Below are 24,279 nucleotides of genomic sequence, written 5' to 3'. Positions count from 1 at the left end.
TTGCCCTCTAATATGGTGTGTGAACACCTCAGACGGCCAGTGTAGTTGTACACTTGTGTGGCATGGACAGTAAGGGGTTATTTGGACATTCTTCGATTGGTGTAATATCCAGCTCTGCAACCATTGCAGGAGGTGCTGGTCTGGCTGCAATGCGTCTGGCAAGTGCATCCCAGACATGCTCAATCAGGTTTAAGTCCAGTGAACAAGCTGGGGATGCCATTCATTCAGTTCCCTCAGCTTAAAACATGTTGTCCACCAGTGCAGCTCTGTGGAGACAAGTGTTATCGTCCACCAGAAGGAACCTATCTCCTATGGCACCAGCATACGGCACAACAAAAGGTCGAAGGATGTCGTCTCTATTCCTCGGAGCAGTGAAAGCACCATTCTGAATGGCATAGAGGTCCGTACGTACACCCATGCTGACTCCTGCCCACTCCATTCGTCCATGATATGGTGATGTTTCCTGCCCATAAGCAGGATTGTTCAGATTTCCACAATCTCTCCAGATGAGGGAACAATGATTGTCCAGATGAACACAAAATCTTGACTCATCAGTGAACAGCACCCTGTGCCGTTCGTTACAACTCCAATCCTGATGTTTCTCCTGCCAGTTTCTGCAGACCAAACAGTGATTCAGTTTTAATGGAACACTCGCCATAGGCCTCCATGCATAAAGGCCACATTCCTTAAGGCGATTTCAGACTGTTTGTGTTGATATTGCGCATCCTGTTGCTACCTGGAGGGTGCGTTGCAGCTGAGTTGCATACAGCCTCCTGTCTCAACAGGTAGTTAGCCCATGGACGTCCTTGGCCCTGCCTTCTTTTAATGGTTCCTGCTGTCTAAAATTCTGTCCAGATCCTGGAAATTACACTTGGGGACACTCCAATAGCTGTAGCCACCTCCCTCTGTGTCTGTCCCGCTTCCCACCGTCCTATGGCTCTCCATATCATAGCTTCAGGTAAGTCACATTGTTCTTGCATTGCACTTCCTGCCCACTACACTATCTGAACCCAATTGCTTGTGTAATTCATTTGGTAGAGTAAACATACGTCAACACTGACCCCCTCTGCTACAACTTTCCATGTTCGAGTATAATGTCTTTTCTGGAGACTAGAAATCTACTCTGTAGGAATCAGCATGGGTTTCGAAAAAGACGGCCGTGTGAAACCCAGCTCGCGCTATTCGTCCTCGAGACTCAGAGGGCCTTAGACACAGGTTCATAGGTAGATGCAGTGTTTCTTGACTTCCGCAAGGTGTTCGACACAGTTCCCCACAGTCGTTTAATGAACAAAGTAAGAGCATACGGACTATCAGATCAATTGTGTGATTGGATTGAGGAGTTCCTAGATAACAGAACGCAGCATGTCATTCTCAATGGAGAGAAGTCTTCCGAAGTAAGAGTGATTTCAGGTGTGCCGCAGGGGAGTGTCATAGGACCGTTGCTATTCACAATATACATAAATGACCTGGTGGATGACATCGGAAGTTCACTGAGGCTTTTTGCAGATGATGCTGTGGTGTATCGAGAGGTTGCAACAATGGAAAATTGTACTGAAATGCAGGAGGATCTGCAGCGAATTGACGCATGGTGCATGGAATGGCAATTGAATCTCAATGTAGACAAGTGTAATGTGATGTGAATACATAGAAAGATAGGTCCCTTATCATTTAGCTACAAAATAGCAGGTCAGCAACTGGAAGCAGTTAATTCCATAAATTATCTGGGAGTACGCATTAGGAGTGATTTAAAATGGAATGATCATATAAAGTTGATCGTCGGTAAAGCAGATGCCAGACTGCGATTCATTGGAAGAATCCTAAGGAAATGCAATCCGACAAGAAAGGAAGTAGGTTACAGTACGCTTGTTCGCCCACTGCTTGAATACTGCTAAGCAGTGTGGGATCCGTACCAGATAGGGTTGATAGAAGAGATAGAGAAGATCCAACGGAGACCAGCGCGCTTCGTTACAGGATCATTTAGTAATTGCGAAAGCGTTACGGAGATGATAGATAAATTCCAGTGGAAGACTCTGCAGGAGAGACGCTCAGTAGCTCGGTACGGGCTTTTGTTAAAGTTTCGAGAACATACCTTCACCGAAGAGTCAAGCAGTATATTGCTGCCTCCTACGTATATCTCGCGAAGAGACCATGAGGATAAAATCAGAGATTAGAGCCCACACAGAAGCATACCGACAATCCTTCTTTCCACATACAATACGAGACTGGATTAGAAGGGAGAACCGACAGAGGTACTCAGGGTACCCTCCGCCACACACCGTCAGGTGGCTTGCGGAGTATGGATGTAGATGTAGATGTAGACCACTGTGTCAGTGACCGTAATGTAGTTGTCTCCACTCCATAGCTCTGACAGAAAGACGTCAAACCATTTTAGTTCATTCTGCCGATGACAATACTTCAGAACCTAGATATCTCAGCTGATCCCCTAATTGTTTTGACCACTGTACACTACCACCACTTCAACAGCTGCCACCACCCAGTTTCTGAATGTGCTGCCTAACATAACGTGCGTCACTTCAGTGACTGTTTCACAGATTCCACCATCTTGATTCTTCCTACCAAAACCACCTTTTCTGAAAGGCACAGGAGGGAATTCTCCCCAAATTAAATCCTTCTTTCCCATAACCTTGCTGGCGTCAGTCTTCACTAGCCCCTGTACTCCAGCTACCTACCCCTTTCACTGTCCCACCTTCTGTTCTGCTAACACACGCACTGCCCTTTTCTGTTTCTCTCCATCCCCCCACCCCCCTCGCCAACTGACTCTGCACCTACCAGCCCTATCCTGTCCCACCATGTCCTTGGCATGCATCCATAAGTAGTACACCCTTCACTACCTTTACCCTGCATCGTCCCCTTCTGAGCCCCATCCTTCCTCCCGACCCACACCATATACTGCAGATTACTAGTCCTGTCAGATGCTGTTGCAGTCTGCAGTCCCGCCACAGCGGCCAGAGACAGTGCTCAAGTGATGTGCGTGTGTGTGAGTTATGCTTGTGTGTGTGTGTGTGATTTCTGCCTTCAAAGAAGGCCTTTTCACCAAAAGTGTAAATGTTTAGTGCTCTTTTCACTGCGCCTGTCTGTGCCTCAACACCTCCTCCATATATTACAGAATTCCTGTACTTTTCAGGAGCTGGTGACTAAAGAGTATAAATACATTGGAACAGAGCACCTGTACAAATTGTTTTCAGGATGTAAATGCATGTAACATTAAGGTGCATGTAAACAGCCAAAAGAGCACTGAATCGTCGGATACAAAAATACATTATTTTTTTGTAAAGACACCTTTACATAGATTGAAAGTGCAAAAAACACAGTCATTTCAAATCACTGTGGGCAGTTAATTGTGCTGCAGGATAAGAAAACGGAAACTGGAAATGCAGTTGTTGAGAAAAGGCCGACAAATGCTGAAATCTCAACATATTGCAAATGTTACTTTGACCAGAAGACTGGAAGGCTGTATATAACAATGATCTACATCTATGTCTACATCTACAAAGATACTCTATAAGCCACCATATGGTGCATGGCAGAGGGCACCCTGTCCCACTATTGGTAATTTCCTTTCCTGTTCCATTTGCGAATAGGGAAAGGTAAAAACGACTGTATGTGCCTCCATATGAGCCCTAAGTTCTCATATCTTATCTTTGTGGTCCTTACCTGCAATGTATGTTGATGAGAGTGAATCATTTGGCAGTCAGCTCCAATTCCAGTTCTCTAAATTTTCTCAATATGTAATATGTGGTTTATTCATCTCATTACACACAATTTTCAAATCATTTGATTTGATGTACAGGAGACATGTCAAGGTTTGCCAAAGAAATTTTTTTCACTTTTTTTAAGAGAAATAGAAAATTTTACATTATATTTTACATTTCTAAGTTGCATGTACATAAAATAATAAATGTAATGCAAACCCTGTGTTCAGATTGTGAAGCTGTCCTCAATGAATTCATCGACAGAATAATAACACATTTCCACCAGAAGAGTAAAGAGAAATTTTTTCAGTGAAGACATCTCCATTTTAAATATATTACTGCCTTTTATTTTATTGAAAATTTTTAACCCCATATACTCTGGCGTTTGGGCATAAAGTTTTAAACGATGTGTTGGAAGTTTAAAGTTATCTCTGAGGCGAGTGCTGTAGTTGTGGTCAAAACGGAAAGCGTCTAGTGTATGTTGATTTCTATATAGGAACACCACCATCTCATATATGTAAAGTGAGGGGATAGATAGTATTTTTAAATTTTTTAACAGTGGTTGACAGGATTCCCGTTTTTTTTTTTTGCAACACAAGTTTCTAATTACTTTCTTTTGTAATGCTAGGAGCCTAGTGACATTTGCTGAATTTCCCCACAAGATTATGCCATAACGAATAACTGACTCAAAGTAGCAGTGACAAATTATCTTTCTGGTATCCATGTTTGTGGCACCTGACAAAATACACTTGCAAATGCTAAGTTGTTCAGTTTATTTGCTAAGTAATCTATGTGTACCTTCCAATTTAAATTTTGGCAAGATTTAGGCCTAAGAACTTCACGTAGTTTGCTTCTGTGATATCCTGATCATTGCAAGTTATCTTTATTTCACTCCTTTCTACTGATTTAGCTTCAAATTGCATCATTTTGGTTTTAGTTACGTTTAGTTTTAGTCCATTTTGATAGAACCAAGATTCAAGTTTTTCTAAAGTATTTTTGGCTTTTTCTGGAATATTTTCAGATACCTCTTTTTCAATTAGAACTGATGTATCATCAGCAAATAAGACTGAATGAACTACAATAGCATGTGGTAGGTCATTTACGTAAAAAAAGAAACAGATAGGGACCCAATATCAAACCTTGTGGGACTCCTTGGGGAACTGTTTTCCAGTCTGATGAATAATTGGTTCCATTTGAAGTTAAAATTACTCTTTGTTTCCTACCTGACAGGTAAGTGCTAAACCATTTTAAAAGCAGTGTCTTTGATTCCATACATCTGTAATTTGTGGAGGGGTAATGCATGGTTCACTTAATCAAAAGCTTTAATCAAATCACAGAATATATCTGTCACATTTCTACCTTTGTCTAACGTGGAGCATATTTTTACGATAAACTCATTTATAGCATTCACGGTGCTTTTACCCTGTTGGAATCTGAACTGGTTTTTAAAAGTTATATCATTTACAGTATTAAAGTTATTAATTTGTTCCTCAAAAAGAATGTTGCCTTCTCCATAACACTTACAAGATGTTCAGACCTACCAGTAACAAATCTAGCAGCCTGCCTCTGAATTGCTTCAATGTCTTTCTTTAATCTGACCTAGTACTGATTTCAAAGACTTGAGCAGTTCTCAACAACAGGTCGCACCAGCATCCTACATGCTGTCTCCTCTGTAGGTGAACCCACTTTCCTAAAATTCTCCCAATAAACTGAAGTCAACCATTCACCTCCTTTACCACAGTTCTCACATAGTTCTGTCATTGAGAAGGCACTTAAAAACTGTATGATTCACCTGTAATTTTCACAGAGCAGTTCACCAATGTTTCTTACTCGTGTTATTGGACATCTATAGACAAAGGACTACTATGAATATTACGAACTGGGGTGAAATATTGGTACAGCTGCATTGTGCACTACATGATCGACACCATGACTTAAGAACTGTAAATTTCAAACTGTTTCATGATAATGCTTCTGGTATACTGCTGCTATTTTTCATGAAAAAAATTGTAAAATTTTAATAACCACAATTTCAACCAGGACATTTATATTCATCTATTTAGATCAAGGAAGAAATTATATGTGGCAAACATTTCAGTTTACATGATAATGTTAAAACAGTTATGCATGCAGATATTTACTAAGGTTAAAGAAAATATTCAATTATTTTCACAGTTACAACAGCAATGATAATGAGGTACAGAAATAAACATTTTCTATTCTCCAGAAACAACATGACTGAAAACTCAGATATTCAATTAGTCACAACATTTTACCACCAAAAACAGAATGTAGCAAACAAATTGAAATAAATCTGGTACTTTAGAAAATAATATTAGTCGCTATTAGAATGTCATTTTGCCAAAAAATTAGAGATAAAAACTATGTACAGCACAGTACCTGATACACCAGAAACATATAAAGTTCTATCTTTGGTAGGTAATTTGTCAGTGGGAAGACCTAAAATTCAATTCTGCACTGAAATACCTGCAAATTAATTTATTGTCTAAATTTTGGATAACTTACGACTGATAAGAAAAACAAAGTATGTAGCTCGAGGCTGAAATAGTCGTAGTTCCAAGCCATTCTTACATGGCTCCACATCATTTACATTCAGTAACCTGCCGTAGTCATCACAGAGGTCAATCTCATCTGGAAACAAAAATTTAATACTGTACTTTGAAATTGTGAATTCACAGTTTGTTTCAGGATCTGGGCAGGCAGTTTTAAAAGAAGTCACTGTTGTAATTTGGTTTAAAGGTAAACAACACTGAAGTACATACAGTATCACAGAAGGTGAATTACATAAAAATTGAGCTGATCAAAATAATATATTAGTTGTAAAATAGTAAATGACTTTAAAGATATCATCTCAGCATATTTACTCTTTGTTTCCATGTTTGGACAGTAAGATATCTTAAGAAGAATAGATTTTTCTCCACAATATCCCACACAGGTTTCTGGCTGCTCACGTTGCTGCCTTTCTTCTCTATTACAGGTGATATTCTAATACAGAAAATAAGATGTTGAGACATATCAGTGCATAGGAGACTATGATGTAGAGCATGTTTGTATAAAGCAACAGAGTTGACATAACAGTGCATGACAAACATTAGAGAAACACAATACCATAAAATTTGTAAAAATACATTAAAAATTCATGACTAAAATGAAGTAAACACAATTGTTATAGTACTTTTGCAGAAGTGATGCAAATAAACCGCTTTAAAATATCACCTGCTGTAAAGTAAGCAGATAGCAACAGGAGCAACCAAATGCTTAATTTAAGCAATGGTATGAGTTTGATTCACTTTCTCATTTCACTACACTTACTACACAAAGTTTACCATATGATTTACTGATCAATGATTAACTTTAACTTCTGATAAATCACCTGTAAAGCAATGCTTTAATGTTTCACAAAGTTAACTTTATTAGTAACAGATTAAAGATTAGCAAAGTTAACTTTTTGACTAACAATGCCCAGATATATGTATTTGACTTTTTTTTCTGAGTGTCTGCACAAGACAGCTTGTAGCATATTCAGAGGTCGAGTTGAGAAATTCTGAAACTTTAATACGACTTGTCTGCTCCAACTCTCTTGAGGCCACATATACTTCTGTGTTTTGGACACTAAATTCATTCAAGTAAGTGGATGTTCAAGACACGTCAAACCAAAGGGGTCAAGGTCATGCCTCCTGGTTAGATTACTACTTTAACTTAAAATGGCACTGGTATAAGATGTGTACAACCTTATTTTAAAAAATTCAATCTTCAGTTCTAGACTCTAAATTAAACCTGAGCACCATCCATGGATAAAGGCTAGATCATTATCTGTGCCAAGTGCAGGAGGTTCTCCACAGAATCAGTGAGAAAAGGAATGTATGGGAAACACTGACAAGAAGAAGGGATAGGATACAGGACATCTGCTAAGACATTATGGAGTAACTTCCATGATACTGGACAGAGCTGTAGAGGGTAAAAACTGGAGATGAACACAAGAAATTTGAATAAATCCATAAAATTATTGAGGACATAGGCTGCAGGTGCTACTATGAGATGAAGAGGTTGACACAGGAGAGGAATTCATGCTAGGCCACATCAAACCAGCCAGAAGACTGATGACTCAAAAACGTGCCACAAAGGTTGCTTTTGAACAGATGACTTTGTCAGTCACAAGCAGTTTGCAAATTCCTCTTTCACAGGTGGCTGCCCAATTGTGTGGTATACTGATAATTGTGAATGAAACAAGATACTGTGAGTCTGATGTACCATAAGTGGTTGCTGTCTGATGCCAGGTACACAGGTACACAAAAACTTGTGGCCAAGTAATAGTGCAGTGGAAAGATCAATTGGTCATATCTTTGATTAGTAACCCTTTTATGAAAGCTGCATGCATTAGAAGAACAAGCACATTAAAAACAATAATCTATATAGTGAATCTAAATGAAATTCAGCTGAGATAACATTCTGAAATATTCATGCATATGTCACATATAAATTACATAAATAGCTGTATCCAGGTAGGATATGGATTAGACAAAAGAATTAGTAATTATCAGGTGTAGTAATTCCAGTTTGCTATATCTCAGTATCCTCTCCCCACCAAAAGAGTTACACAAACAGAAACTGAGAAATAGCTGACTGGATAATTCAATGGCATATGTGGAGCAACAATAAAGTAACAAGACTGATTTTTGTTCCTCTCTAGGGCAGCAACCCTGCGGCCTGCTACCACAGGCATTATGTGAACTTGGCCTTTCTACACCACAATTGCAAGTGGTGTGCACCTACAATGTTTCAGTCATGAGCAGTAGCTTGAAAATTGAAGTCCTATGTTTGCTCCTCATCACAACAAAGGAATCTTGAAAAACTGTGCAGCAGTATGCCATGTCTGTCAGTGTGAAATTCAATGCAAAATACGCAGTATCATATGGGGGAGATTCAGCAGGCTTTTGGAAACAAGGCTTTATCAAGAACAGAAGTGTTTCACTGGCACAAAATGTTTTCTGAAGGAGAAAGCAATGTCGAAGACGAATACTGTAATGGGCGATCATCAACAGTATGAACAGATAACACAGTCAGGGGAAGTGAACTTGTGCAAGCTGATCAAAGATTAACTGTGAAAATAAACTGCATATGATCTGAACATTGATTGGGAAACTGGTCATCTGATACTGGCTGAAAACCTGGAAAAGAAAACTTTGTTCCAAAATGGTTCCCAGAAATCTCACACAGCAACAGAAAGATCAACTAGAAGACTATGGCTGCTGACCTGCTGGAACAAGTGGAACTCAACCCATATTTACTAGAATGAGTTATCGCAAGTGATGAAAGTTGGTTTATGCAGCATGATCCCAAGACGAAACATCATTGTTCACAATGGTGTTCAAAGGAATTCCCAAGACCAAAGAAAGCGCATATGTCGAAGTCAAAGATGATGTGCTTGCTTGTGCGTTTCTTTCACTTCATGGGTATTGTGCACAAAGAATGGTCATCTACAGGCCAGACAGTAAACCAGTACTACTATCAAGAAACACTAGAAAGATTTTGAAAACATGCCCATCACATTTGTCCACACGTTGCTAACAACTGGGTCCTACGTCACAATAATGCACCATCCCATACTGCATTGTCTGATGTGATGGGCAGTTATTAGAGTGAAAGCCCATTTCAGTGCTATTGCAACCTCCTTATTTATCTGACATGACCACACATGATTTTGTTCTTATTCCCAAAAGTGAAGTCTGTCATTAAAGGACACCATTTTACAGCAGTACAGGAATCAAAGCAGTTGTAACAAGGTCTTTTGCTGGTATACCAGTAAATGAGTTCCAGAGATACTACCAGCACTGGAAACACCAATGGGGTGAGTGTGTGCAGTTAATTAAAAATATAAGTAATGATGTTATTTCTAACCAGTCTCATTACTTTAATGTTGCTCTTATATCAGTGAATATTAAACATTTTTAAAGTTATTTCCAACTTAAACATTTTCAACTGCCTTAAACTCTATATGTACTGACAGCAGAAACTGGTCCTGATCATCATCCCTCATTTTTACAATTTTACAAATGTTCAACAGTTACAGTCTTTGCAGTTTATATAGTGTGTTCTTTGTTTGTTACAACATCCATTATTTTAATTTTATTATCAAATTTATGAGATAATAATATTTTTTTCACTTTACACCAATGGTACAACTGGCGTGTAGTCTGAAGTCTTGCTCAAATACATCTGCTAACAGCTTCTAAATGTCCATGTGGTGAGTCTAGAGAGGAATTCCAAAGCATAGGATCCACTCATGGAAGAGATTGTGAATATAGCTGCTTAGAAATAATTTATCATACAGACTGTATATCCCTTTCCAGGCTTCAAAACAGTGTTTTATATTCTTGTTCAGAAGACTACAACAGGTTATCAAGACACATCAGGCAGCAAATATAAACTCCTCAAATATTTAAAAGCAAGCGAAAGAATACCTCATAAGCCAGTCCTTCTATAATTTATCACAACATTTGGATTCACAAATGTAAATTCTACCTATATTGCCAGTATATGGACTGCTGATAATGGTCTGTGTAAAGCTACGTAAAGGCTTTGTTTGAAGTACTGTATAAAAATGGAAGTTGTGTACTATTAGAGGAGGACCAGTTGTGTTTTTAAAAGTAGCTGTTTTTCTCCTGACCTACAGATATAAAGCAATGTAGATACAATTACCACTATTATCACTTTGTTGTGGTACAGATACTTCATGGAATATAATAAATAGATATCGCACAGCCACCTCTGAGTTAGATGCCCAAATTGACAGAAACCGACATGAAGAAAAGCATATTAATGATCCAGATAAAATCTGCAATATATATTGAATATTTTATATCTTCAGTTGTGAATCCAGTTAATAAAATAGGTCTGACTCAGATGGTAAAGCCTAACCCTAGGCTGGACACTGCTTTTGAATTTGAGGAAGTGAGTGTGGAGGAAATAGGAAAAGTAATAAATAACTTAAAGAATAAGATCTCATCTGGCTGGGATGGACTGAGCAGTATTACAATTAAAAAATGCAATAAGGAATTAGTTGGAATAATTACCCATATGACCAACAGCCCCCCCATGAACCATGGACCTTGCCGTTGGTGGGGAGGCTTGCGAGCCTCAGCGATACAGATGGCCATACCGTAGGTGCAACCACAACGGAGGGGTATCTGTTGAGAGGCCAGACAAATGTGTGGTTCCTGAAGAGGGGCAGCAGCCTTTTCAGTAGTTGCAGGGGCAACAGTCTGGATGATTGACTGATCTGGCCTTGCAACATTAACCAAAACGGCCTTCCTGTGCTGGTACTGCGAACGGCTGAAAGCAAGGGGAAACTACAGCCGTAATTTTTCCCGAGGACATGCAGCTTTACTGTATGATTAAATGATGATGGCATCCTCTTGGGTAAAATATTCCGGAGGTAAAATAGTCCCTCATTCGGATCTCCGGGCAGGGACTACTCAGGAGGATGTCGTTATCAGGAGGAAGAAAACTGGCGTTCTACGGATCGGAGCGTGGAATGTCAGATCCCTTAATCGGGCAGGTAGGTTAGAAAATTTAAAAAGGGAAATGGATAGGTTAAAGTTAGATATAGTGGGAATTAGTGAAGTTCGGTGGCAGGAGGAACAAGACTTCTGGTCAGGTGACTACAGGGTTATAAACACAAAATCAAATAGGGGTAATGCAGGAGTAGGTTTAATAATGAATAGGAAAATAGGAATGCGGGTAAGCTACTACAAACAGCATAGTGAACGCATTATTGTGGCCAAGATAGATATGAAGCCCACACCTACTACAGTAGTACAAGTTTATATGCCAACTAGCTCTGCAGATGATGAAGAAATTGAAGAAATGTATGATGAAATAAAAGAAATTGTTCAGATAGTGAAGGGAGACGAAAATTTAATAGTAATGGGTGACTGGAATTCGAGTGTAGGAAAAGGGAGAGAAGGAAACGTAGTAGGTGAATATGGATTGGGGCTAAGAAATGAAAGAGGAAGCCGCCTAGTAGAATTTTGCACAGAGCACAACTTAATCATAGCTAACACTTGGTTTAAGAATCATGAAAGAAGGTTGTATACGTGGAAGAACCCTGGAGATACTAAAAGGTATCAAATAGATTATATAATGGTAAGACAGAGATTTAGGAACCAGGTTTTAAGTTGTAAGACATTTCCAGGGGCAGATGTGGACTCAGACCACAATCTATTGGTTATGACCTGTAGATTAAAACTGAAGAAACTGCAAAAATGTGGGAAATTAAGGAGATGGGACCTGGATAAACTGAAAGAACCAGAGGTTGTACAGAGTTTCAGGGAGAGCATAAGGGGACAATTGACAGGAATAGGGGAAAGAAATACAGTAGAAGAAGAATGGGTAGCTTTGAGGGATGAAGTAGTGAAGGCAGCAGAGGATAAAGTAGGTAAAAAGACAAGGGCTGCTAGAAATCCTTGGGTTACAGAAGAAATACAGACGTCTCAAAAATGAAATCGACAGGAAGTGCAAAATGGCTAAACAGGGATGGCTAGAGGACAAATGTAAGGATGTAGCAGCTTATCTCACTAGGAGTAAGATAGATACTGCCTACAGGAAAATTAAAGAGACCTTTGGAGATAAGAGAACCACGTGTATGAATATCAAGAGCTCAGATGGCAACCCAGTTCTAAGCAAAGAAGGGAAGGCAGAAAGGTGGAAGGAGTATATAGAAGGTTTATACAAGGGTGATGTACTTGAGGACAATATTATGGAAATGGAAGAGGATGTAGATGAAGATGAAATGGGAGATACGATACTGCGTGAAGAGTTTGACAGAGCACTGAATGACCTGAGTTGAAACAAGGCCCCCGGAGTAGACAACATTCCATTAGAACTACTGACAGCCTTGGGAGAGCCAGTCATGACAAAACTCTACCAGCTGGTGAGCAAGATGTATGAGACAGGCGAAATACCCTCAGACTTCAAGAAGAATATAATAATTCTAATCCCAAAGAAAGCAGGTGCTGACAGATGTGAAAATTACCGAACTATCAGTTTAATAAGTCAGAGCTGCAAAATACTAACGCGAATTCTTTACAGACGAATGGAAAAACTGGTAGATACGGACCTCGGGGAGGATCAGTTTGGATTCCGTCGAAATGTTGGAACACGTGAGGCAATACTGACATTACGACTTATCTTAGAAGAAAGATTAAGAAAAGGCAAACCTATGTTTCTAGCATTTGTAGACTTAGAGAAAGCTTTTGACAATGTTGACTGGAATACTCTTTTTCAAATTCTATCGGTGGCAGGGGTAAAATACAGGGAGCGAAAGGCTATTTACAATTTGTACAGAAACCAGATGGCAGTCATAAAAGTCGAGGGGCATGAAAGGGAAGCAGTGGTTGGGAAAGGAGTGAGACAGGTTTGTAGCCTCTCCCCGATGTTATTCAATCTGTATATTGAGCAAGCAGTCAAGGAAACAAAAGAAAAATTTAGAGTAGGTATTAAAATTCATGGAGACGAAGTAAAAACTTTGAGGTTCGCCGATGACATTGTAATTCTGTCAGAGACGGCAAAGGACTTGGAAGAGCAGTTGAACGGAATGGACAGTGTCTTGAAAGGAGGATATAAGATGAACATCAACAAAAGCAAAACGAGGATAATGGAATGTAGTCAAATTAAATCGGGTGATGCTGAGGGAATTAGATTAGGAAATGAGACACTTCAAGTAGTAAAGGAGTTTTGCTATTTAGGAAGTAAAATAACTGATGATGGTCGAAGTAGAGAGGACATAAAATGTAGACTGGCAATGGCAAGGAAAGCGTTTCTGAAGAAGAGAAATTTGTTAACATCGAATATAGATTTATGTATCAGGAAGTCGTTTCTGAAAGTATTTGTTTGGAGTGTAGCCATGTATGGAAGTGAAACATGGACGATAAATAGTTTGGACAAGAAGAGAATAGAAGCTTTCGAAATGTGGTGCTACAGAAGAATACTGAAGATAAGGTGGATAGATCACGTAACTAATGAGGAGGTATTGAATAGGATTGGGGAGAAGAGAAGTTTGTGGCACAACTTGACTAGAAGAAGGGATCGGTTGGTAGGACATGTTTTGAGGCATCAAGGGATCACAAATTTAGCGTTGGAGGGCAGCGTGGAGGGTAAAAATCGTAGAGTGAGACCGAGAGATGAGTACACTAAGCAGATTCAGAAGGATGTAGGTTGCAGTAGGTACTGGGAGATGAAGCAGCTTGCACAGGATAGAGTAGCATGGAGAGCTGCATCAAACCAGTCTCAGGACTGAAGACAACAACAACAACAACAACATGACCAACAGGAGCATCAGGGAACTCAAATTTCCAAATATATTGAAGAAAAGCACAGTTAAACCTGTACATAAAAAAGGATCGAAAGAAGAGCTATCAAACTTCAGGCCCATATCACTAATACCAATTTCCAGTAAAATATTTGAAACTGTTTTGTTGACACAACTTACTGATTTTTTCACAAAGAATAATTTACTAGCAGAAACACAGCATGGCTTCAGAACATCGCAGTACCATTACGGCAATTACCGAACTTCTCCATAAGGTGTATGATGCCCTGGATGAGGGAATGCAGACAGCAGGGATATTTCTAGACCTTACTAAAGCATTTGATTCAGTGAACCATGAGCTACTACAAAGCAAATTGGAAACTTACAATATAAATGCCACATCCATACAACTACTGATCGCTTATCTAACCAATTGTAAACAGTGTACAAAGCTGAGCTATGAAATTAATGATCAGATCATGGTGTACCTCAGGGCTCTGTATTGGGTCATTTCCTTTTCCTGGTCTACATTAATGATTTAGAGGCACCTCTGTACTCCCAATTAGTAAGTTATACAGACGATACCTCAACTTTTGTTCTTTTGCAAACAAACTAATGACTTGACATTGGCTGCAACTGATGGCTTAAGTCAAATAACTATTTACTTCCAAGATCAAGGTCTAAAAATCAATATTAGCAAATCCCAGCTATTACCATTTAAACTTGGTAATTCATACCAAACCTGTACTGATAATATCCGTGGCATCAAAAAAGAAGTCACTCACAAATGTAAATTTTTGGGGATATACCTAGAAGAAAATCTTAGATGGGTAGACCATATCAATTTTGTATGCAATAAAATCAGCAGTTCATTGCACTTAATTAGCAAACTATCAAAATTAGTCTCTGAACAAACATTAAAAACTGTTTATTATGGGACAATATTTGCATATATTAATTATGGAATAGAGGTATGGGGACATGCTGCTGATATGCCACATGAACAGAATCCTAACACTGCAGAAAAGAGCAATCAGGACCATGCATCGACTAGGATGCAGAGATTCAAGTAGGGAAACCTTTGTACTACAAAAATATCAAACAGATTAGATTAGATTAATACTTGTTCCACAGATCATGAATACGACACTTCGTAATGATGTGGAACGTGTCAGGTTAATAAAAGATGTCTGTACAAGATATTACATTACATAAAATATTGCATGACACTAATGTTTAAGTTGGTTTTTTTCCCTCCCTTAATTTATATCTAAAAATTCAGCCAATGAGTAGAAGGAGTTGTCATCTAGAAATTCTTTTAATTTATTTTTAAATGTTGGTTGGCTATCTGTCAGGCTTTTGATGCTGTTTGGTAGGTGACCAAAAACTTTTGTGGGAGCATAATTTACCGCTTTCTGTGCCAAAGTCAGATTTAACCCTGCATAGTGAAGATCATCCTGTCTCCTGGTGTTATAGCTATGCACACTGCTATTACTTTTGAACTGGGTTGGATTATTAACAACAAATTTCATAAGTGAATATATATACTGTGAGGTTACCATGAGGATCCCTAGATCCTTAAATAGATGTCTGCAGCTTGACTGTGGGTGGGCTCCAGCAATTATTCTGATTACACGTTTTTGAGCAATGGATACTTTTCTACTCAACGATGAATTAACGCAGAATATGATGCCATATGAAAGCAGTGAATGAAAGTAGGCATAGTAAGCTAATTTACTGAGATTCTTATCACCAAAATTTGCAATAACCCTAATAGCATACATAGCTGAACTCAGACGTTTCAGCAGACCATCAATGAGTTGCTTCCAGTTTAACCTCTCATCAATGGACACACCTAAAAATTTTGAAAATTCTACCTTAGCTACAGACTTCTGTTCAAAGTCTATATTTATTACTGGAGTTGTGCCATTTACTGTACGGAACTGTATATACTGTGTTATATCAAAATTTAAAGAGAGTCCGTTTGCTATGAACCACTTAATAATTTTGTGGAAAACATCATTTACAACTACATCACTTAGTTCTTGGTTTTTGTATGTTATTACTATACTTGTATCATCAGCAAAAAGAACTAACTTTGGATCTTCATCAATGTGGAATGGTAAGTCATTAATGTATATCAAGAACTGTAAAGGACCTATGACCAAACCCTGTGGGACCCCATACTTGATAGCCCCCCAGTTTGAGGAATCAGCTGTTGTTTTAACATTACATGAACCACTTATTTCAACTTTCTGCATTCTTCCAGTTAAGTATGAATTAAACCATTTGTGCACTGCCCCCCTCAAACCATAATGATTTAGCTTATCTAAAAGAATTCCATGATTTACACAATCAAAGGCCTTTGAGAGATCACAAAAAATACCAATGAGTGATGTCCGGTTATTCAGAGCATTTAATATTTGATTAGTAAAAGCGTATATACCATTTTTTGTTGAAAAGCCTTTCTGAAAACCAAACTGACATTTTGTTAGTACTTTATTTTTAGAAATATGGGAGGCTACTCTTGACTACATTACTTTCTCAAAAATTTTGGATAGAGCTGTCAGAAGAGAGATTGGGCGATAATTGTTGACAACCGACATATCCACCTTTTTATGCAATGGTTTTACAATGGCATATTTCAGTCTATCGGGGAAAACACCCTGCTCCAAAGAGCTATTACATACGTGGCTGAGAATCCTACTTATCTGTGGGGAACAAGCTTTAAGTAACTTGCTGGAAATGCCATCAATTCCGTGAGAGCTTTTACTTTTCAGTGAATTTATTATTTTACTGATTTCAGGGGGAGAGGTTGATGGAAATACAGTTTTTTTAAACTGCACAGGTATGGCCTCTTCTATTAGTAGCCTTGCCTCTTCTAGTGAAGATCTAGATTCTATTTTCTCCACAACATTTAAAAAATGATTATTGAAAATATTTTCAATTTCTGATTGTTTGTTAGTACACTTGTAATTCAGTTTTATGGCACTAAAGTCTTCCTGTGCTCTTGGTTGCCCTGTTTCCCTTTCAATAATATTCCAAATTGCTTTAATTTTATTATCATAGTTACTGATCTCAGACTTGATACACATGCTTCTGGACTTTTTAATAACTATTCTTAGTACCACACAATAGTTTTTATAATATTGAACAATTTCGGGGTCAGTACTCCCTCTTGCTGTTAGATACAGTTCTCTTTTACGGGTGCAAGATATTCTTATTCTTTTAGTTAGCCAAGGTTTTTTATATGTTTTCTTGGAATTATGTTTAGTTATTTTCTTGGGAAAACAGTTTCAAATACCCTTAAAAATGTATCGTGAAATAAGTTATATTTCAAGTTTGGATCGGGTTCCTTATACACTTCATCCCAGTCTAGCTGCTGTAGGTTTTCCCTAAAGTTTGCAATATTTATATTATTAATTGAATGCACTGCTTTGAAATTCTGATTTGATATACTGCATGGAGCTATGTCATGCACTGTAACTAGCTGTGCACCATGATCTGAAATACCATTCTCAACAGGACATTTATGTCCTTAAACTTATCTTGGTCTATAAAAAAAGTTATCTATCAATGTCCTGCTGTTCTTTGTTATCCAAGTAGGAAAATCAATGACGGAGCTCAAATTGAAAGAACTGAGTAATACTACAAGGTCACTCTTCCTATTACACTCTTTTAGGGAATCAACATTGAAATCCCCACAAATGATAATTTGCTTCCCCCTGTCTGACAGATAGCACAACAAAGCATCCAAGTTTTCTAGAAATAGCTGGAAATTCCCTGATGGGGACCTATACACTGTTACAATTATGAAAGTGCCATCATTTAGTTTTAGTTAAGTGGCACATGCTTCCATATGTTGCTCTACACAAAATTTTTTAGTTTCTAAATTTTTTATACTGTGGAAGCTTTTGACATATTTGGCAACTCCTCCTCTCATCGTATTATCTCTACTTACATGTGCAGCTAATTTGTACCCATTGACGCTAACCTTTTGCATATCAGTGACAATGTGATGCTCAGACAGGCATAGTACATCTATTACATTCTCAGTTTCTGTATCTTCTAAACAAAGCAGAAGCTCATAAATTTTATTCATCAATCCCCCAATTTTTTGATGAAATATACTAACATTATTTTTCACTTTTCTTTTGTATCTTGAACTTTTTTAACATCTTTAGTACTTGCCTGGCTGAGTTTCCCACTGGACACTGATCTTATACTAAAAAAGAGTTTCCACCATGAGATGTAGTTCCTCCCCCCTTTAAATTTCCTGCTATCAGCCCAGCCAGTTTACCCTTCCCCTTCTTGTTGAGGTGTAGGCCATGTCTACTATAGTCCCACCTACTGAGTGAATCAACAGGAACCACACCAATGTGTGACCCTGCACCAGATACAAGTAGCCGTTCCAACTCCAAATTAACTCTCCTGACAGAAGAGCTCAAATGAGGTCGGTCATGGCGCTCAGAACCGACACAAACCCAACAATGGTATGACTCGATGTTGATGCAATCTTTGCCAGGTCACACTCTATGGCTGTACCCCGGATCACTGTCAATACTGTTGCCCGGCCCACCCACATTAACCATGGTATCTTCCTTAGTAAAGCCTCTACATAGTGAACCTAAATCCTCTGTAACCTGCCCCAATCCAGCACTAGGTTTCAAAAAACTTGTGACCTGGTATTCTGACCGTAATTCATCCTGCAGAAGTTGTATCTGTACAAATTAATAACATTCTTTGTGGACCATAAAAATAATGAAACTAAGTGCTCTGATGTGCATACCCATAACACAAGACAAAAGATTGCTTCTTCAGAAACAGAACTAAACTAAAGACAACAGATCATAGTCCTTGGATTAATGGGCAGATAAGGCTTAACAAACTGCCGAGTGCTATAAGATGCCACAGAGGTAAAGTATTCAAAAGGAAATTAAAATCATTCTTAACACTCAAATGTTTGTACTCACTGAATGAATACTGATATTAAAATGTAGCTATTCTTAAATGTAGGCCTAACTCTTCTATCTATATGATGTACTATTCTGAGGTGATTGTAATATTTATTATTTTTGTAACAACATGCTGTAAATTCAAATACCTATACTATGTAACAGCTGTATGTAGCATTATGAAGTACTGTACCATATATTGCCAAGTGCATCACCCATAAGTGGCTTCTTGTGCATGTGAATTGCAAATTCCTACTGTTTGTACAAAAATTGTATAAAATGCTATGATGTTTGCAAAAGTCACCTTTTGGTGACTATATGCAAAAAAAGATAATAAATAAATAAATAAACAATGTTTTGTTTCAGGAGTAGCCAACAGTGGTGGCTTCTGCCTGTTAATGTAAACTTGACTCATTCCACATTCTTGAATGCTCTTTTTTTCACGATGGAATTAACAGAGTGCAATATGTGAATGAACAAATGTGTTCTATTCTGAGTCAACAGACAACATCAATGAATCATGTCCTGATGGCTGTGGAGCTGTGTGTTTAGGCATGTTGTTGTTTTTAACTAAGCTGTTTCCTTTTATGGAGCATCATACTGCTGCACTACGAGTGATATTACCTACAGCTTTGTCTGATTTAAGTCTCCTTGTTTTTCTTTTTATTTTGTCCCCTCATGAAGCCTCCCAGTTTTACAACTTCATTCACAAATCCATTCCTCTGTAGGTTCAGTCACTGTTACCATTTCTATGCCACCATTATTCTTTGGTGCAGGTTGCTTTCATAAATGACTTTATGGATGTTGGTGGCTCTGTGGCCTTGAATGTATTCCATGACTTCATGTATGGCACATGTTGTACCATCTTTCTTCTTAAATCTTTTTCTCCTCATCAGTGAATGAACATTATTTGTTCTCTGCCACACGACTTTCCATCCAGTGAACACATAGAGTGGCAGGATGTTTATAGTGCCAATAACATAAATGGCAAATATAATGTTTTTCTTAACACATTTGTCATGCTTTTTGAGAGTTATTATATTTTTGTACACCAGACATGAATTATTTGAGGGAAACCATTTTGTCCATTCACATGATTCCAGAAACAAAGAAAATTTTATGCTCCCCATCCACTGAGTCAGACTGTATGGCCGAGGGACCTCAATACATGGAAATGAAAATTTGTAATAAATTAAAAGGGAACAAGTTGATGCAGATTAATTTAGGTTCACTTAGAAGAAAACTATATGAGGTACTGACACTGAAGTGTTATTACTCAGTGGATGAATTCATGCAGGACAAACTGGAAATTTGAGCTGGGTACAATGTGTTATCCTTATAGTGCTATTATTTATTATAGTGCTATTATTTATTAAGGTAAAAATCATTGTAATTGTTTAATAAACTTTTGACATATCTCCTACACGCAAACCAAATGGATTGCAAATGTACGTCATGAGATGAATAAAACACAATTCACAAAGTTGCTTTTCATTAGAACATTCTAAACAGGTTACTAGCAGTAAAAGGCAGTCTGGGTGGCTGACTAGTGGGATAATGATATCATGTACAACAAAGAAGAAATTATATCAAAATGTTAGAAGTAGACACAATCAAGCTACAGTAGCCCATTACAAACAGTATTGTAAGGTGCATAAAAATGTTATTAGGAAGGTAAAGAGTATGTGGTACACAAATAGAATAGCTAATTCACAGGATAAAATTAAAACCACATGGTTGTGAAAGAAGTGTCTGATCAGCAGCATACGGTAAGACTATATAAAGTCAGTTCATAGTAGAAGTATTTCTGCTACTGATAAGTCACATATATGTACAGTATTTAACAATCATTTGCTGAGCATTGCTGGTGAGTTAAATAAAAACTTAGTTTCTACAGGGAATCATATAACTCTCTTGGAAAATGCCTTTCTGAGACTGATGTCTGAAATACTCCTCTGTAATACTGACAAGGGGGAGATTGTGTCAATAATTAAATCACTGAGGACTCTCATGGATGTGGAGGAGTGCCTAGCAGAGTATTAAAGTACTGTGCTGCACATATTAGCCCTGTACTTAGCCATATTTGTACTTTTTCCTTTAGGAATAGTCAGCATCCTGAGTAACTAAAGTACTCAGTATTAAAGCCACTTTATAAAAAGGGAGAAAGGGATAACATAGGCAATTTTAGACCTACTTCTATGCCTTCAGTGTCTGCTACAGTCATTGAAAAGGCTGTGTATGCAAGGGTAATTGAGCATTTTATATCACATAATTTGCTATCAAATGTTCAGTCCGGCTTTAGAAACCATTTAACAATTGAAAATGCTATATTTTCTTTTCCTTGTGGGTACTGGATGGGTTAAAGAAAAGGTTTCAAATGCTAGGCATCTTTTTTTTTATTTAACTTCAGCGTTTGATTGTGTTGATCACAAAACATTGCTCTAGAAGTTGGACATTACAGAATATGGGGAGCAGCTCACAACTGGTTCACCTCTTACTTTAACAATAGTCAGCAAAACGCCATTATTCACAGTGTTAAGAACAGCTGTGATGTGGAGTGTGAGTGGGGTACAGTCAAATGGGGGGTGCCTCAGGGATTAGAGTTGAGGCCACTCCTGTTCCTTATTTATATAAATGATAAGCCCTCTAGTATTACAGGTAATTCTAAAATATTTATGTTTGTTGGTGACACTAGCTTTGTAGAAAAGGATGTTGTGTGCAACACTGGCTCTGTTTCAAATAGTGGAGTCCATGACATACGTTCATGGCTTGTGGAAAATAAACAACACTAAATAAGAGTAAGACTCAGTCTTTACAGTTTCTAACACAAAATTTAACAAAACTGGACATTTTAATGTCACAAGATGGGTGTATGGTTAGTGAAACTGAACATTTCAAATTTCTAGGTGTTCAGATAGGTAGTAAAATGTTGTTGGAAGGCCATGTTCAGAATCTTGTTCAAAGACTTAATGCTGCCATTTTTACTATTCGAACAGTATCTGAAGCATGAGATCATTCAACACAAAAATTAGTATACTTTGCTTATTTTCTTTCGCTTATGTTGTATGGTATTATATTTTGGGGTAACTCTTCCCATTCTTGAAGTTATTTTTGGCTTAGAAATGGGCAGTTTGGACAATAAGTAATGTAAGTTTGTGGAACCTCCTGTCAACCCGTGTTCACTAGTCTGGGTATTTTGACATTGCCTCACTTCTTGTTATCAATATCAGCTTATCCCAAGACTTAATAGCTTTCACTCAGTTAAAACTCAGCAGAAATCCAATCTACATTTGGATCGCACTTCCTTAACTCTTGTGCAGAAAGGTGTGCAATAGACTGCTGAACCCATTTTCAATAAGCTACCACAAGAATTCAAAAATCTTAGCAGAAATCCACATGCTTTCAAATTAAAACTGAAGATTTTTCTCATGTGTTATTCCTTCTATTCTGTTGAGGAGTTCCTTGAAAAATTAAGCTGATTCTTATGTTATATTGTTGATTGTGTTTACTTAAACTTATGGCTTGACCTTTTTTTGGATTGATAAACATTTTATTTTATCTGTTATTACTTTTATGATGTAATTACATGTTCCATGACCTTGGAGATTTGGTCCACAATTTGGTCCTATGGAACTATATGTGTAAATAAATAAATAAAAATTCATGTGCAAGTTAACCACATTCCTGACAAGTAAATCGAAATTCACAATACAGGGTGGTAAGTCCACATCATCAGTATTTACGTCAGTTTAGGTGATTTGGTATGTATGACCTCATAATTATGTAAATAAATCCAACAGCTATATACTACAGTTACTTTCAGAAGTTGAAGAGGATTTCTGTGAAGACTATCTTCCTCTTGTTTCACAATGTCCTTAAATTTGGTAACATCACTTGATTCCTATATATATTATTTCAGTGCAGTACGTAACTCAGAAATTATACTGTACTCCAAAACCTCATTGACATTTAAGATCATAACTACCTGGTCAGCTCTAAAAGACTCAACATGAACCACACCAATGTACAGCTCAGTTCCTATAAACAAAATCATGTCATAATACTATAATAGATGCATTGGTGGCATGTGCTCTTGTATCGTTCTGCATACAAGAACTGTGAGTCTCTTGTTAACCCTTTGTTCTCTGAAAAAATGGTTGCAATATATTATCCACATACTTATCAGAAATAATAATTTGGTGGAAATAGATCGGTCCAGTAATTCATGTTGCATTAATTACACAGCTAATGCCTGATGCAGATTTTCAGACCCCTAGCACCAGTTGCTCTGAGAGTTCACAAACAGTTCACAAACCCTGATCCTTGTCTTGCTCCATTGAGCAGTGGGATATCGGACTCTGTTTATAGGTCAGGGGTCCGTTACATGTAGGGAGTGGCTATATGGGTTAAAGGGACTATCTGGAATGGATTGAGCAGTTTTTTATATTAGGTGGTCTCAGGAAAGAGCAAACGGACTTCAGTTTTAAAGAGTGCAGGTCCAGACTTCAGTTTTATAGAGTGCAGGTCCAACACAGGATGAAGGTAGACCTAGGAATCATCGCTATGTAAACTGTCATAACTGTGTGGACAAAGAATCAGAGCTCCAAGAGACAGTAACAAAATATTATACAGAATGTAATACAATATTATATAGACAGTAATAAAATATTATATAGCAGAGTCATGGTCACATAAAAATGCTTCTGTTCATAGGTGGCGACCAGTTTTGACCCAATGTGGAGCATCTATGTACCAAACTCTGTAATTTAGAACACAAAAGAACAGAGGGAGATATGTAACATAATGGACACTAAGTTAAACAAAAGCTGTACAACGTTATATCCACTGATGACATGTGGAGACACTAGCATAAAGCAGAAATGTCGATACCACCCACTGATGTCACCTGCTGATTATGTGGTGCTACCATTGAGTTGAATAGCAGCAGCCCCACCCCTTGCCTGTCACCCAACATCATCTTCAGCCAGTGGGACACAATATAAGTGGACATGACATACAGCATGAATATAAACCTACATATAGGAAGTAGCTTAATCTAAAATAACAATTTATATGTTATACAGTTAAAATTTCACGTAACACAACATGAAAAATGTAACTGATGAGCCAAAGGCATTCATTAAATCGAGTGACTGTATGGCTGGTGAGACTAGACAATGATTGAGTGAGATTGTCTGCAGTACGTGGCACTGCATAAAATGGCAGTCGGCATTGAAGAATGGCTTACAACCAATGCAAATATGAAGATCATATGCCAGTG

At 37.9% G+C, this 24,279-nt stretch overlaps 1 protein-coding gene across 9 annotated transcripts in view; it reads right to left on the bottom strand.

Moving 5' to 3' along the window:
- The window catches only part of LOC126363724 (uncharacterized), a 115,136-nt gene that overhangs the window by 75,643 nt on the left and 15,214 nt on the right, over positions 1-24,279 (bottom strand). For 5 of the 9 annotated variants that reach the window (XM_050007992.1, XM_050007990.1, XM_050007989.1 and 2 more), the window contains 2 exons: positions 6,599-6,719; positions 6,240-6,365 (listed from right to left, as the gene is read on the bottom strand). In XM_050007992.1, the coding sequence (XP_049863949.1) occupies positions 6,240-6,365; positions 6,599-6,719 (247 nt within the window). The remainder of the gene's footprint in view (positions 1-6,239; positions 6,366-6,598; positions 6,720-24,279) is intronic. The other 4 variants (XM_050007994.1, XM_050007993.1, XM_050007995.1 and 1 more) reach the window with 1 other exon arrangement.

This window comes from Schistocerca gregaria, chromosome 1, assembly GCF_023897955.1.
Source record: "Schistocerca gregaria isolate iqSchGreg1 chromosome 1, iqSchGreg1.2, whole genome shotgun sequence".
Lineage (NCBI taxonomy): Eukaryota > Metazoa > Arthropoda > Insecta > Orthoptera > Acrididae > Schistocerca > Schistocerca gregaria.
Note: the sequence above shows the minus strand (reverse complement) of the source record. Positions and strands in the feature narration are given on the sequence as shown.